The sequence below is a fragment of the Cetorhinus maximus genome, chromosome 9, assembly GCF_964194155.1.
Source record: "Cetorhinus maximus chromosome 9, sCetMax3.hap1.1, whole genome shotgun sequence".
NCBI lineage: Eukaryota > Metazoa > Chordata > Chondrichthyes > Lamniformes > Cetorhinidae > Cetorhinus > Cetorhinus maximus.
Genome location: NC_135887.1, coordinates 20,697,773 through 20,713,327, shown reverse-complemented (window position 1 = coordinate 20,713,327; position 15,555 = coordinate 20,697,773). Strand labels below are relative to the sequence as shown.

At 44.6% G+C, this 15,555-nt stretch overlaps 1 protein-coding gene across 1 annotated transcript in view; it reads right to left on the bottom strand.

The window, feature by feature from the left end:
• LOC144684295 (uncharacterized) overlaps window positions 1-15,175 on the bottom strand; it is a 50,586-nt gene extending 35,411 nt beyond the window's left edge. Inside the window, exons 1-2 of the mRNA XM_078547922.1 lie at window positions 14,978-15,175; window positions 7,450-7,615 (exon numbers count right to left, since the gene is read on the bottom strand). Coding sequence (XP_078404048.1) covers window positions 7,450-7,615; window positions 14,978-15,148 — 337 coding nt within the window. The 5' untranslated portion in view covers window positions 15,149-15,175. The remainder of the gene's footprint in view (window positions 1-7,449; window positions 7,616-14,977) is intronic.
• Window positions 15,176-15,555: the final 380 nt, after the last annotated feature.

Here is a 15,555-nt window from a genome sequence, read left to right as displayed (position 1 = left end):
TGGCAGCTTCATCTCTGTTCAGGACTTCTTTCCTTGCATTTCCAGGCTTCATTTCAGGACTACTTGGTATCTGCAAGGCCCCTGGAGGATTCAGACTGTGAGGACCATTCCAGGTATCAAGCAGCTTTCCGTTACCCTGATAATGGGGATTGTGGTCTCTGCTGATGGCACCTCCTTTGAGGAGGAAGAGAGGGGCAGAAGGAAGAAGAGGCCAGGTGTCCCAATGCAGCTTCCAGGGGAGGGACCTGTGGTTGGAGAGGCACAGGCACAAGGGGAGCAGGGCCAGCAGGTAGTCCCCCGGAGGGGGCCGCAGAAGACGCCACTATCCTGCTGTCAGGGTTTACAGGCAGCAATGCAGCTACTTCAATATGTCTGAGGTGCAATGCTGAAGGAGACTCTGCCTCTCAAGGGAGACCGTGACCTCCATTTGACAGATGATTGAGCATTAGGTCAGCTCCGACTGTGTGGGTGGACACCCCATACCAGCGGCTCTGAAGGTCAAAGAGGCCCTCAACTTCTATGCCTCCGCAGAGAAGCGTTACAATACAAGTCATGCCTCCTCAAGGGCAGTGGTAGAGAGGACCATAGGTCTTCTCAAGATATGCTTCCGATGCCTGGACCATTCTGGGGGTGCACTACAATACACCCCAGAGTGGGTGTCACTGATAGAGGTTGCATGCTGCACTCTCCACAATCTGGCACTGGCTAGGGGAGACCCACTGGAGGAAGAGGATCTTGACACAGCTGCACAGGCCACATTTTATGAGTCCAGTAGTGAGTCAGAAGAGGAGCATGGTGAGGAGAATGCTGAGGGCATGGAGACAGACCTTGGTAACCTCCAGCGAGGCAGAGACACCAGGGACGCCTTGATCCAATGCTTCTTCAGATAGGCTACCAAAGATCAGCTTCAAATGCATGCCAAGGCTGCCACCTCCATCCCGGATATCTGAAAGGACCCTTTCATTTGAACATAAAGAACACTCAGTGCCTCTGTGCAATAACGTTCAGAGCCACTTACGTCCAGCATTACATTCTGGTGTACCCTGCACCAATAAAACAAAAAGGTGAAGCATACTCAGGCCATGACGACAAAAACAAAAGTTATCTCATTTTGACAATTCCAAACTATTTACATTGGCTTCTCTGGTCTTCATTCCCAGACCAGTACAGATAAAGTACACATAAATGAACATAAAATCACCTGTGACCTGTCCCTCTTGCATTTTAACTTACACGCGTTTAACTTACACTTGCGAGTATTACCTCTTGGTGCCCATCCCCCCCACCACGCCACCCCACCCAGCCCTCCCACACCCCCGCCCACCAACCCCGCCCACCGCCCACCCCCTCCCCCCCACCCCACCCACTGCGGAATCCTGCCCTCTGTGACTTTGTTTCAAATTTTATTTGATAATGCTCCTGTAGAGCACCATTGGGTGATTTGTTATGTTAATGGCACTACATAAATGCAAGTTGTTTATCTTACATCATTATCAATGATTGATCATTTTGTAAAAGCACACAGTCCATTAATTAATTGATCCAAGTGTCTGTAGGAAATAGATGTGCATCACCCACTTTCCCATTCTGATCAATCATGGCAGTTTAAAATACAATAGGAATAATGCATCAGGTTAGAGAGGCTCTAAGAAAAATACCGTAGAAAAATTATTTGCCTTGCTGGCTTGCCTCCTTCTAACCTGCTGTCTGCACAGTATGTGGGTTAAGAACAATATAGTACAGTTAATTAAGCCAGTCCCCTAGAGGTCAGTGGACGACATCGATTGCCTGAATGCAATCAAAGAAGCTCCAATATCGGGCCCAATTTTATGTTGCAGCTTCAAAATCCCATTTTGGGTGAATTTCCAGTCAAACAAATTGGTTTTGTATAAATGGTGGAGAGTTATTTATTGTAGTTGTATATAATCTATAGTATAAAATCCCACCTCTTAACCCCAGATTTGGACTGCGGTCATGAATTGACTGATGAAAACCTCTTCCCCTTTCCTACAAGGAAAGAAAACAGTGTCTTCAGTGAGAAGGTAATTCAATATCAAATTGGGAAGCTGTATGTACAATGCTTAGGAAATTACACCCAGTTACACCCAGTTCGAAACAGCCTGAAATTGATCTTAAAAGGGGCTGATCTATTTGTTCTAATCTTTCTCCCTTTCCTCTCCTGAACAAGTATATTGCAACCCTCTGATGCACAACCAAAGTAGCTATTCATCATTTGAAAGCTAATATAAGCCATCATAGGTTTTCCAAATCTGTTCTAATTGATGTGTGCTTCCTGCAAGGGTCACTGGATAACAGTCAGACATACTCTGGGTTATTGAGATCCATTGTAGCATCACAACTACTGGTCTAGCTGAAATCAACCAATTTAGCACAGACTGGGAATCAAAACTGAGACCTTCTAACTCCCCCTATTCACTACACCCCCCAATACATGTAAGGATGGGCACATATTCTGGAGATCCATTTGATGTAGCTTGGTGGAAGGAGGAAGATGCATTTGACAAAACTATCCAGAATCTTTCCTCAGGAGATTAGATCGGTAGAATTGGTTAGGGCAGAGTCCATTATAGAGTTGATTGTACATTGTGGGAGGAGCATGACTGGCAGGTGCAAGAAGCTTTTTAGGTTGTACTTTTGTATGCCATTATAACAATGATACTACACATATTCAGCATAATGATGTACTTTGTATAAATTCATTTCTTGGTGCATTTACAAATAAACAAGATAAAGTTTGCCAAGCATAGTTTTCAAGGTGACAATCTTTCAGCGTATACAAATAGGTTTAAGAGGTGCTTGAAGGAGAGGACAATAAAGGGATAAGGAAACAGAGCACAGATATGAGATTAGCACAGCTGCTTGCATGGAGGATAAACACCAACAAGGATTGATTTGGGCTGTTAAAGATCAAAGGTTGAGATGAAACCTTCAGGGATATGGCCAACCAGAGTTGACAACCCTATTCTGTGCTGAATTAGCAAATCTCAGTTGGTGTGGCTGTTGTGGTACCATGTTTGGTCTCAGTGCTGCCGGTTTAGGTAGAGGAAAATGAGTCAAAGCATACACTCCTGATCACTAGCTAGAAGTGCATGTGTTTAGAGGTAAGGACCTGATACAGCTGTGATGATGCTGATGCTCACCATATAGATTCACAGTTGAACAACTGTCACTTGATTGAGGTACCAGATGGTAGTGCCTTTGAACTGCATTCCAGAAAGGAGCAAATGCTTTCGGAAGAAGCAGGAACAGGGGAGGGAGAAGCAGTGAGAGAAAAAAAATTGTGTCAATTGAAACTAGGGCAGAATTGTCCTAGAAATCAGCAAAGTCTGATATCGGTTGGGGAAATTGGCGTGTGACCCGCCGTTGGCAATGGCGGCTTTTACCCGCTGTATCATGCGCCACTTTGTTTAAAAAATTGAGAGGCACAGGTTTTACGTCAGATCGCTGGCAGGGCGGCCTCTGATTCCCTCGTCCTGCTGTGACATCAGGCCTTCGGTAAACTGGGCGCCATATTTAAAGTCCATCCCTGCACAGAGCTAGCACTTTTCAAGGGATATGAAGCTGCTGGGGACTGATGGCTGCCTAAGGGAGGAAACATGCTGTCCCAAAATTTAGCGACACCTCCCTTGAGCACCTACTGGACGCAGTGGAGGCCTGCTGCGATGTCCTCTACCCCCACTTTGGGCAAAGAACCAAATCCAGCATGGGAGGAAGCGGTGGTCAGCACCAATGCCCTTCAAAAGAGAACAGCCACTCAGTGCTGCAAGAGGATGAATGATCTCCCTCATTCCGCCAGGGTAAATCACTCTTCTCATCACTCTCAACTCACACACTCACAAACCCATCACACATCCACAGGGATCTCACTCACTGCCAGCTCAGGGACATCACCATTCACTTTCTCATACACACCTTCATCTGCCCTGCATCCCATCCATGGCACCACACAGCATCCGCACATGCCAGGCATCCTTCTCATCTAGCCTGGCAGGCATCCTGCTCACACTCTCTCCATCTCTATTCATGCAGGACAGGCTGGCACACAACAAAGAGGAGTGAGAGGTCACAGACTAGTGGAGGAATGTCCAACATCAAGGTCCTCAGAGACATTGAAAATAGAGCCATCTAGCTGGTCAGCGATGATGATGACCATTCCTGTGCTGACAGTGAGGTCGGCGGCACTCAACCAAGTGAGGAAACAGCAGTGCAACATCCATCAGACAAACATGCTGTGAGTGAGTTCACCTGTTTCGCAGTCCCCTGCCCATGCACTAATTATCTCTCCTTGCTTTCGCAGGCACATCTGGGAAGCTGCTGAGGGGGTCCATGAGACAGGTCCTCAACTTCAACCTCAAGTGCACCATGGAAGAGTAATCTGCAGACATCGAAATTGAAGACCTGTCACAGCATTTACCCACATCCTCCACCAACGCAGAGACACACACCTTGGTGGGATCTAGTTCTAGAGTAGCCTCAGGGTCACAATCTGATGAGTACATCGCACTGTCTGATCCACAGCAGGCTGCAGGTAGAGGCAGGGACTTTCCAGGTTGTTGGCACTCAGAGGATGCAGGATGCCAGAAATCTACTCAGTCCGAGTCAGATGAGGAGCCTCTGGACTCGGTCATACCTCAGCTGCTGAAGCTGCAAAGGCAAACTCAGGAACATCGGGAAGGGATGTGCACTGCACTCATTAGATTGCAAGGCACGATGGAGGAGTCCGTCTGCCTTCAGTCTGGGGTGATAGCGCCAGCTTGCCAATGTGCCATGGTCAACACTGGTCACCGCCATGGAGGCCTTGCTCCAGGACATTAGTCCCCCACTGCTGCAGGAACTGGACTCCACCGCTGAGGCACTTGCAGGCATCCATCAGTTTCAATGCAAAAGGAAGGGGGGCATCTTGAGCTCACCCCAGCTGAGTATAGCGCGCAGCAAGCCACTTTGATGCATGACACCTTCTGGGGAGTGCTCCACCGGATCTGCCAAGGCACTGGAACCTCATTTTCAGGATGCCAATGATGTGCTTAACCAAACTCTAGGTTGTGGCATGAGCCTGGTTGTACCTTCTCTCACCAGGCGTCTAAGGCTGCCACATGGGTGTCATCAGCCACGTTCTTTGTGGGTAGTCCTTCTCCCCAAGGAACCAATTCTGCATCCTGTGTGGTCCCTGGAAGATGTCAGGGATCTGAGACCTGCCAAGGATTTACGAGTCATAGATGCTTCCGGGATATCTTGCATACACCTGCATGATCTGTTTGTTATGGTTACTGACCAACTGAACATTGAGAGAGTGGAAGCCTCTGCGGTTCACATACTAGACTGCTTGTTGCCAGGGAGGTTTAAGAGCCACGTGAGTGCAGCCGATGGCACCCTGCACCTGTGGGAATCCAGAAGTCTCAGCAAATCCCAGCAGTCTTGCTTCCTAGCTTGCCTGATCTGTGTCAAAGTTGACAAAGTTGTGTGCCTTGGCAAAAAGGGCATCTGTGACCTCCTGGATACATTTCTGGGTGGAAGCTTGCGAGATCCCCCAAAGGTCCCCAGTGGAGCCTTGGAAGGAGCCCCCACCATAGAAACAGAATGTGGCAGTAATCTTCACTGCCACTGGCAGTAGATGCCTTCTGAGTCCCCGTGATGCCAAATCCTGCAGAAGCTGGCATATGTGTGTGAGCAGTTCCCTTGACATGCACAGGCATCGGCGACACTGGCTCTTGCTCATCTGCAGGTAGTACATCTTTAGACCCTGTGTTTAGCGAAGCACCCATGAACAACAGCTCTGTGCAGTTCATCCTATGCATGCAACGGAGGCCGTGCCGCCCCTTGGTCTTCAGGGTTCTGCTCCTTCATTTGGCGAGCATGGCGCCTCCATTGCATTCTTCTCCTTCTCTCCTGCCTATAAGCAATGAGGCAGACAGCGAGATCACCAGGCTCCATGTTCCTGATGGTCTCCTCACTGCAGTGTCAAAGAGAGAGACACAAGAGTCAACAATTTTCTCCTAAGGACCACTCTTGGTCAAGTCATCACCTGTGGCAGCCTCTCCTTAACATATGCCGGAGAGACCAGGCCACCATGTGGATGCCAGTGTTTAGTGTGCATGATGGTTCACCATGTCTTCACCTAGCACTGCCCCACACCACATGACCAAGTGGTGACAGCTTTGGCCACTTGACTGCATCCTGAACTCTCATCTCAGGCGCAGTCATTGTCCTAACCTGTACTCCAAAGCTTCATGGTTTGCTTGGACCATAAGGGTGACTTTTCAATGTCAACTTAAACATAATGCAAGGGACTAGGAGCGGACATGGCAGTGTTCGATGGTCACCTTTCCAAAGAAGATCCTCAAGCTTGCCCAGTTGCCCAATGGTTTTGTAGCACCGTAGCACTCATTCAAGTTTTAAGTATGCATATGAGGGGTTAACAGTCAAGGAGCAATCATTGGCAGTCAGGAACTAGTGCTGCCTGAGTGAACACAGTTGCTTGGCTAGTCTGACTCCAAGCATGTCAATTCAGCTCAAGCTAAATGCTCTCAGCTGCAGAACAGTGCTCATCTTTGACATTTTGGCACTTTCCCAGCCATTTTCTTCCCCCCCACCCTCAGCATGTGTTGATGTTCAACCTCAAGTCTGTACTGCCATGAACCCCCCCACCCCTTGCACTGTAGCCCTTAGCCCGAGGTTTCCTTCTCCCCAGCACTGTTGCCCTTGCCCTAAGTTCCCTTAACCCCCTTCCCCCCTTGCACCATAGCCCTTGTCCCGGCACCACAAACCAACCATGAAGGAGCCACTGTGGAGACTTGCCTGTGACCCCACCCCCCGAATCCGCAGAGCCACTTCCATGCATTGGGATCATCACGAGCGCTGCGCAAAGTTGTGTGCACTCACCTCTGAGTTCTCCTCAAAGTTCAGGTTGCCAGGTGCACGTCTTTTAAAGGCAGTTGTAAATCACACTTTTGTAGAATCACGCCAATGAGGGCTTTAAATCTGACATGGGGTGGGGGGCGATTCTGGCATGTGGCCACAATAATGAACTGCAAATGCATTCAAATTAAGTTCCCGACTTTCAAGGGCGAGAAATGTGACCTGCCATTGATGGGTGGCAGGGGGGACAACAATTGCTTCCTGGATTCAGGTCGCCGGGAAACGCATCTAGGGGCCTTCTCATGAGATTCTCCAATTTTGCCACCGAACACACCCATCGGGCATGGAAAATCCCGGCCTAGGAATGTGTCTATTATGTTGTTATCAGGACAGTGTGCATCACTGCCGTGATTCATTTGAAAGCCTGGAAATGTATTCCATTTTTTTCCTTCGAGCTTTCTCCCTTGTTTCCTGAACACTCTGTGATTTTTGCTTGATTATGGTTCCATCACAGTCAAGCAGGATCAACTAATTCAGCATCAAATGGGAATGCATGTTAAGGTAAGTCCTTACCCTGAGTCTGTTCCTTTGCCATTAACCGTGCTGCTATACCACCCACAGAGTTTGGGAACTCCTTGTCCTGTTGGAAGGATGAAATTATCTCCAGCTCAGATTGATTTGGTTTTGTGTCATCAGTGAAGTAAAATCCACTCAGATAGTCTGGAGGAGGCACAGGATCCTGGTCAAAGCAAAAAAAAAGGACATTTTGGAGAAGGATTTCATTGTTGTATTTATTTCTTTTTTATTTGTGCTGATACAGAGGGATTGAGTGAAAAGGGTAACTTGCAAAAAGAAACTTTACTACACCAAGCAAACGGCAGTTTTTACTTTGTCTTCAGTATTCTCACCCATATGCAGACACCTTCAGCTGGAAGAATAGAACTGCTAAGTTCCCTCAATGGCACAGTGGGTAAAGACATCTCCTTGCTGTAATATTAGATTAGAAATATCCCAAGATCAAGTCTAAGCAGAGTTTTGCATCAAAGACAGGACTGTCTACAAGTTTAACAGCATTACTAGGTCGTGGGACCTATACCATTAAATCCCCAAACATTTTGAAGCCCACAATTTTCTAGTGGATGTGAGGCCAGTGCACTCAAACACTATCAGCTATATTTAAATCAGGATCATTATCATCATAGCAACACAGGGTGGGGCGCAGCAGGTGTCCAGCAATGCTCAGAGGGGCAAAATGCTTCTCAAAATTTCAATGTCCACATGAAATAGTTCAGATGCATGGATGAGCACACAAAAATATTTGAAATTTCAAACTCTTGACTAAAAAGATAGCCTTCTTGTTAGCAGCGACCTTTCACCTTCAATCTTTAAGCAGGATAGCACAAGGGTCACAGCAGATATGTTGGTATTCCTCTTTTCTCAGTTATGTGAGTGAGTTTTCTCGACTAGTTTGCCTTTTTGCCAGCTTGATGATCTCTGTTTATTAGGGCTCCGAAAATCTGCAAGGGGAGTGTTTCCAGCATAAGACCCGGGATGTGCTTACCCAGCACCTCTGCCACTAACCTCAGCAGACTTTCTGGGGAAGGTCCACTGTTTTCCACAGGACTGGCAAGGGCCTGTGTTAGTAGGGGCAAATCTAGGGTGTTTGCCATGTTTTGAGGGACTGACTTAAAGATGCCTCCTACAGCTCCCTTGACAAAATGTTTAAAATATTTTTACATTAAAAATTCACATTTTTCTTCAGGGGTCCAGGCCATGAACCTAGCTGGAAGGTTCAGGTAGCTCCCACTTTTGTCCTTTAAACAGACATTAAACCAGGTCTCACACCTGCATAGCAGAAACTCCCTACATAAGATCATAAGAAATAGGAGGAGGAGTAGGGCATTTGGCCCATCGAGCCTGCTCTGCCATTCGATAAGATCATCTGTTCTGACCACAGACAATGTTAATTGCTGCGCAAACCAAATCCCAGAGGGAAACTTGGCTTATGGGCCACAACCTTTTTTTTGTATTTGGAAAACATATGAACATATGAATTAGAAGCAGGAGTAGGCCACCTGGCCCCTCGAGCCCGCTCCGCCATTCAATAAGATCATGGCTGATCTGAATGTAATCTCAACCCCACATTCCTGCCTACCCCCAATAACCTTTCACCCCCTGGTTAATTAAGAATCTATCTAGCTCTGCCTTAAAAATATTCAAAGGCTCTGATTCCACTGCATTTTGAGTCAGAGTTCCAAAGACTCACAACTCTCTGAGAGAAAAAACTTCTCCTCATCTCTGTCTTATTTTTAAACAGCGACCCCTAGTTCTAGACTCTCCCACAAGATGAAACATCCTCTCCACATCCACCCTGTCAAGACCCCTCAGGATCTTAAAGGTTTCAATTAAGCCGCCTTTTATTCTTCTAAATTCCAGTGGATACAAGCCTAACCTGTCCAGCCTTTCCTCATAAGATAATCTGCCCATTCCTGGTAATAGTCCTGTAAACTTTCTCTGAACTGCTTCTATTGCATTTACATCTTTCTTTAACTAAGGAGACCAGTACTGTACACAATACTCCGGATGTGGTCTCACCAATGTCCTGTACAACTGAAGCATAATCTCCCTACTTTTGTAAACAATTCCCCTCACAATAAATGATAACATTCTAAAAGTTTTCCAAATTACCTGCTGTACCTGCATACTAACCTTTTGTGATTCATGCACTAGGACACTCAGATCTCTCTGAATCTCAGAGCTCTGCAATCTCTCACCATTTAGATAATAAGCTTTTTTATTCTTCCTGCCAAAATGAACAATTTCACATTTGCCCACGTTATATTCCATTTGCCAGATCTTTGCCCAATCACTTAACCTATCTATGTCATTTTGTAGCCTCCTTCTATCCTCTTCACAATTTACTTTCCTACCTCTCTTTGTGTCGTCAGCAAATTTACCAACAATTCTTTCGGTCCCTTCATCCAAGTCATTTATATAAATTGTGAAAAGTTGAGGCCCCAGCACTGATCCCTGTGGTACACCACTTGTCACATCCCGCCAACCAGAAAAAGACCCATTTATGCCAACCCTCTGCTTCCAGTTAGCTAGCCAATCTTCTTTCTATGCCAATATGTTAGCCCCTACACCGTGAGCTTTTATTTTCTGCAATAACTTTGATGTGGCACTTTATCAAATGCCTTCTGGAAATCTAAGTACAGTACATCCACTGGTTCTCCTTTATCCACAGCACACATGACTCCTTCAAAGAACTCCAATAAATTAGTTAAACATGACTTCCCTTTTACAAAACCATGTTGACTCTGCCTGTTTGCCTTGAATTTTTCCAAGTGCCCTGCTATAACATCTTTAATAATAGCTTCTAACATTTTCCCTATGACAGATGTTAAGCTAACTGACCTTTAGTTTCCTGCTTTCTGTCTCCTTCCCTTTTTGAATAAGGGAGTTATATTTGTTACTTTCCAATCTAATGAACATTCCCTGAATCTAGGGAAGCATCAACTATCTCACTAGCCACTTCTTTCAAGGCCTTAGGGTGAAGTCCATCTGGACCTGGGGATCTGTTAGCCCACAGCCCCAACAATTTGCTCAATACCACTTCCCTGGTGATTGTAATTTTCCTGAGTTCCTCCCTCCCTTCCATTTCCTTATTCACAGCTATTTCCAGGATGTTACTTCTGTCTTTTACAGTGAAGACCAAAGCAAAATACCTGCTTAATTCATCCGCCATCTCCCTACTTTCCATTATCAGTTCCCCAGACGCACTCTCTATATGACCAATGCTCACTTTGTTAACTCTTTTCTTATTTAAATATCTATAGAAACTTTTACTATCTGTCTTTATATTACTAGCTAGCTTTCTCTTATACTCTAATTTTTCCCTCTTTATTAATCTTTTTATCATTCTTTGCTGTTCTTTATATTCTTTCCAATCTTCTGATCTGCCACCCATCTTTGCGTAATTATATGCTTTTTCTTTAAATTTGATACTGTCTTTTACTTTTTTAGTTAACCATGGATGGTGGGCCCTCCCTTTGGAATTTTTCTTTCTCATTGGAATGTATACATTTTGTGTATTCTGAAATATCCCTTTAAATGTCTGCCACTGAACTTCTATTGACATGTTCCTTAACCTCATTTTCCAGTTGACTTTAGCTAGTTCCGCTTTCATGCCCTCATAACTGCCTTTATTTAAGTTTAAAATACTAGTCTTGGACGCACTCGTTTCTCCCTCAAAATGAACGTAAAATTCAATCATATTATGATCGCTGCTACTTAGGGGTGCCTTCACTATGACGTTATCAATTAATCCTATCTCATTGCTCAATACCAGGTCTAGTATAGCCAGCTCTCTGGTTGGCTCCAGAAATTGCTACTCTAAGAAACTATCCTGAAAACATCTATGAACCCCTCACCTACGCTACCTTTGCCCATCTGATTTTTCCAGTTTATATGTAGATTAAAATCCCCCATGATTATTGCTATACATTTCTGGCAAGCTCCCATTATCTTTTTTTTAATACACTGTCCTACCGTGTAGCTACAATTAGGGGGCCTGTACACCACTCCCACAAGTGACTTCTTGCCTTTATCATTCTTCATCTCAATCCTAACTGCTTCTATATCCTGGTTTCCTGAACTTAGGTCATCCCTCTCTAATGTGCTAATACCATCACTAGTTAACAGAGCCACTCCCCACCTTTTCCTAACTTCCTGTCCTTTCTAAATGTCACATACCCTTCAATATTCAGGTCCCAATCCATGTCATCCTGTAGCCATGCCTCTGTAATGGCTATCAGATCGTACTTATTTATTTCTAATAGCGCTATCAGTTCATCTGTTTTGTTTCAAATGCTATGTGCATTATTATACAGAGCCTTTAGTCTTGCCCTTTTATTGTTTTTGTAGCTTCTAGCCTTATCTGCTGATTTACTGTTAGGTTTGAAGTCTCTGTACTTCCTGTCACAGTCTGTTTATCATTTCCCATATTAATACCTGTCTCTCTTTCCTTGTCTCTACTCTTTGGTTTACCACATCTTCCTAAATTTGATCCCTTGCCCCCACTATTCAGTTTAAAACCCTCTCTATTTCCCTGATTGGGTGGCTCCCAAGGATACCCGCCCCAGCACGGTTCAGGTGTAGACTGTCCTAATGATACAGATCTCACTTTCCCCAATACTGGTGCCAGAGCTCCACAAACCAGAACAGACTTCTCCCACGTTCATTTCTCTAATCATATTTGTCCAATGCCAATTTGCATGTGGCTCAGGTAATAATCCAGAAATTAATTTGGTGCCTAGCTCGTCATACTGGCTATGCAGAACCTTCTTCCTCATCCTGCTTATGTCATTGGCACCTAAATGGACCACAACCACTGGATCCTCCCCCATACTGATCTCAGCAGCAAAAAGTCCAGGAACACTTTTGGGATTTTAAAAATTAAAAGCAAAAGTTTTATTAACAATAAAAAAAAACTTAAGCACACAAGGGCCTGAATTTTTCCCACATCGGGCGGGCTCAGCGAGAGCAGATGGGGGCAGTTGCAGAGCTGAATCCCGCCTGCAATCAGCTCCGCACCGCCATTTTACACGGGCGGGCCAATTAAGGCCCGCCCAGCATAATACACGAGCGGTAGTGCTGAGCACTACCTGTGCAGGCGGGGGGAGGAGGGAGAGTCGGGTCCAGCGTTCTTTCATGCTTCAATCTCCCTGAGGCACGGAACTGACTCAGGGAGATTGAAGTGCTTTTTTAAAAATGAATTAATGCAATAAAATTTAATGAAACATGTCCCCTCATGTGACTGTGTCACATGAGATGGGACATGTTTTTATTTTTCAGAAAAAGTTTTTATTTAATTCGTAAAAGCTTTAGAAAACCTCATCCTGCTTGTGGATGAGGTTTCCTAAAAAACGTAAAGGCCGCTTGGCCTTTGCTCTTGCCCGCCAAATGTAAGGTTGGACGGGCAACGTGAAGTTCAGGTTCATTACCTGGTTAATGGCCTTAATAGGCCTATCAATTATCGGCAGGCGTGCAGCTGACTCCGATGCGTACCTGCTGAACAAAATATCCCGAGACAGCACAATGACATCGGGACACACGCCTGATGTCATTGTGCATCATTTTCCATGCCAGTGTGTTGGGCCCGCCCCTGAATGCCATAAAATCCTGGCCAAGATTACAGTTACACAATTAGAGTTAGTCTTACAAAATATTCCCCCAAAAAGACTCTCCACTTGGTCAGGGGCACAAGTAAACGCCTTCCAAGCAACACTCCCTTATATAAAAACAAAAAACTACTGCGGATGCTGGAAAACAAAAACAGAATTACCTGGAAAAACTCAGCAGGTCTGGCAGCATCGGCGGAGAAGAAAAGAGTTGACGTTTCGAGTCCTCGTGACCCTTCAGCAGAACTGAGTTCAGTTCTGCTGAAGGGTCATGAGGACTCGAAATGTCGACTCTTTTCTTCTCCGCCGATGCTGCCAGACCTGCTGAGTTTTTCCAGGTAATTCTGTTTTTGTTTAACACTCCCTTATAGATGTTTAACTATAAAAATCCAGTAATATTAACCAAGGCAAACCGCTGTAGCTTTAATAAAGGTATACCAAATGACCTCTAACTCTTTTCCACTCTGTTGTAGAAATCCAAGACTTCAGAACAAAACTACTTATTGCAACCCAAGACGTTTCTGGCTTGACAGGATAGTTGATTCAAGCTGCATCTTCTCCCAGCCCAGAACTACCAGCTCCCAACTCAGTTCCAGCTACAGCTACATCTCACAGCTCCCAACAGCTAAGCTAAGCTCTCCATGGTAACTCTAAAATACCTTCCCCCCAACCTTTCATCCCAGGTTCCATTGTTCACACACCTCTTTGAAACTCAAATCCTTCCAAATATAAAAGCTTTCATGTTTCTATTTTATCTTTGCTTTCTGGTCAAAAAAATATAATATCCCTTCTTCTATTTACCTATGGAATTCCTGCAAAATGCAAACATGTTTTGTACACCTCTGACTCCCCTTTGATATTCAAACTCTCAATTTATCTAAAAATGCAAATGTTAGATCTAGCCTATTCACGTGTACCTCAAACCTAACGCCTCTATTTTTTCATGTTTTAAAACCCCACCAGACAATCTGTCTCTCATAACCTTTGCCCAGCTAATTAAATCATTTACACAATCACACAGACACACAGCCTCCAACACAGAACAACACAGTATTCCCCAAAAATATTTTTAAAAATAACATCCATTTCTCACACATGGCTGATCTGAATTTGGAATAACTTCACTTTCCTGCTTGCCCCACATAACCCTGATTCCCTTGTAGATCAAAAATCTGTGTATATTGAATATATTCAAGGCTGAGCTCGATAGATTATTGAAGAAAACCTTGTTGCTTGATAGTGTCCACTTATCCTAAGGGCCTGATTTGGGCCAGATGCAAGCACTGCCTGCCCGCCCTCTACCCACCTGCCACTCCCATTTATCATCCTGGAAACTGTAGTGCAATGTTAAAACCCAGCATATCCTCATCCTGGTCTAGAGCTCTGGCCCTTCCAGCATACTCTCAACAAAGTTACAATGGGAATACACCAGAAAGGGCCAAAGACTTACAGCAGTAAAGTTTACTGACTGACATTCTCCATTTAATTGACACCACCTAACACAGATTAACTGGTTATACTTTGTTTGTGAGATCTTGTTGTATGCAAAAATGGACACTGTGTGTAATTTGTAATAGTCCACAAAGCATCATAGGCATCTCTCTCCATTAGGGAGAGAGAGAGAGAGACAATTGATTATATATAGCTTGAGGGGCACCACTCCATTGGACATGGTTAGGAGACAGGCCTCCATGAACTACCACAGCCAATACAGGGATTGAACCCATGCCGTTGGTGTCTTCTGCATCACACACTAGGCATCTAAACAACTGAGTTAACTGGCCCCCACACTGTGTGTATCATAAGGTAAATTCATGTCACTCTTTATAAGAACTACATTTTACAGAAGTGAACTGTAAATCATCACCATGGGTACACAAATACTGAATGCACCTCCTAACATAATTGAGCTGAATTACCTGTGTGTGTGGTAAAAGTCGAATTAACAAACTGCAGCAGGGAATTGTAGGTTGGTGATTGAGTGATGATGCAGTAAGAGGAATCTGTTCTTTTGATGGCATCCCTTGTCTCAATTTGAGCTGGAATCCTCCAACATTTAACTCACCACTTTCATTGAACAAGGAAACCATGGTGCTGCCTGAAAAATCAAATAGTAAACAAATAAATACAAATCGGTGAGAGGGTAATGCTGGCAATAACTCTTCAGCTCCCAGTTATCAGAGACTTGCAGGTGGTGTATTTTCCTCACAGATACAGCATATGCTCATTTAAATTTTATAATCTATTTTAAAATAAGCTCCATCTAGTGGCTGTTGTATTGTGAGTAGTGTTACTTCACTTCATGGTGACTTTTTATAGTGATAGTGGTGTAACTCATATAAAGGATTCTTACCATTAAACAAATAGACAGGATACATTACAGGGTTTCACTGAACAGTGAGATACTCAATGAGCTGACATAAAAATTATACTTATTGTTATGATTCTTGCAAAGTTGAAATATTATTGTAATTTCACTCAGAAACAATTTTTCAGG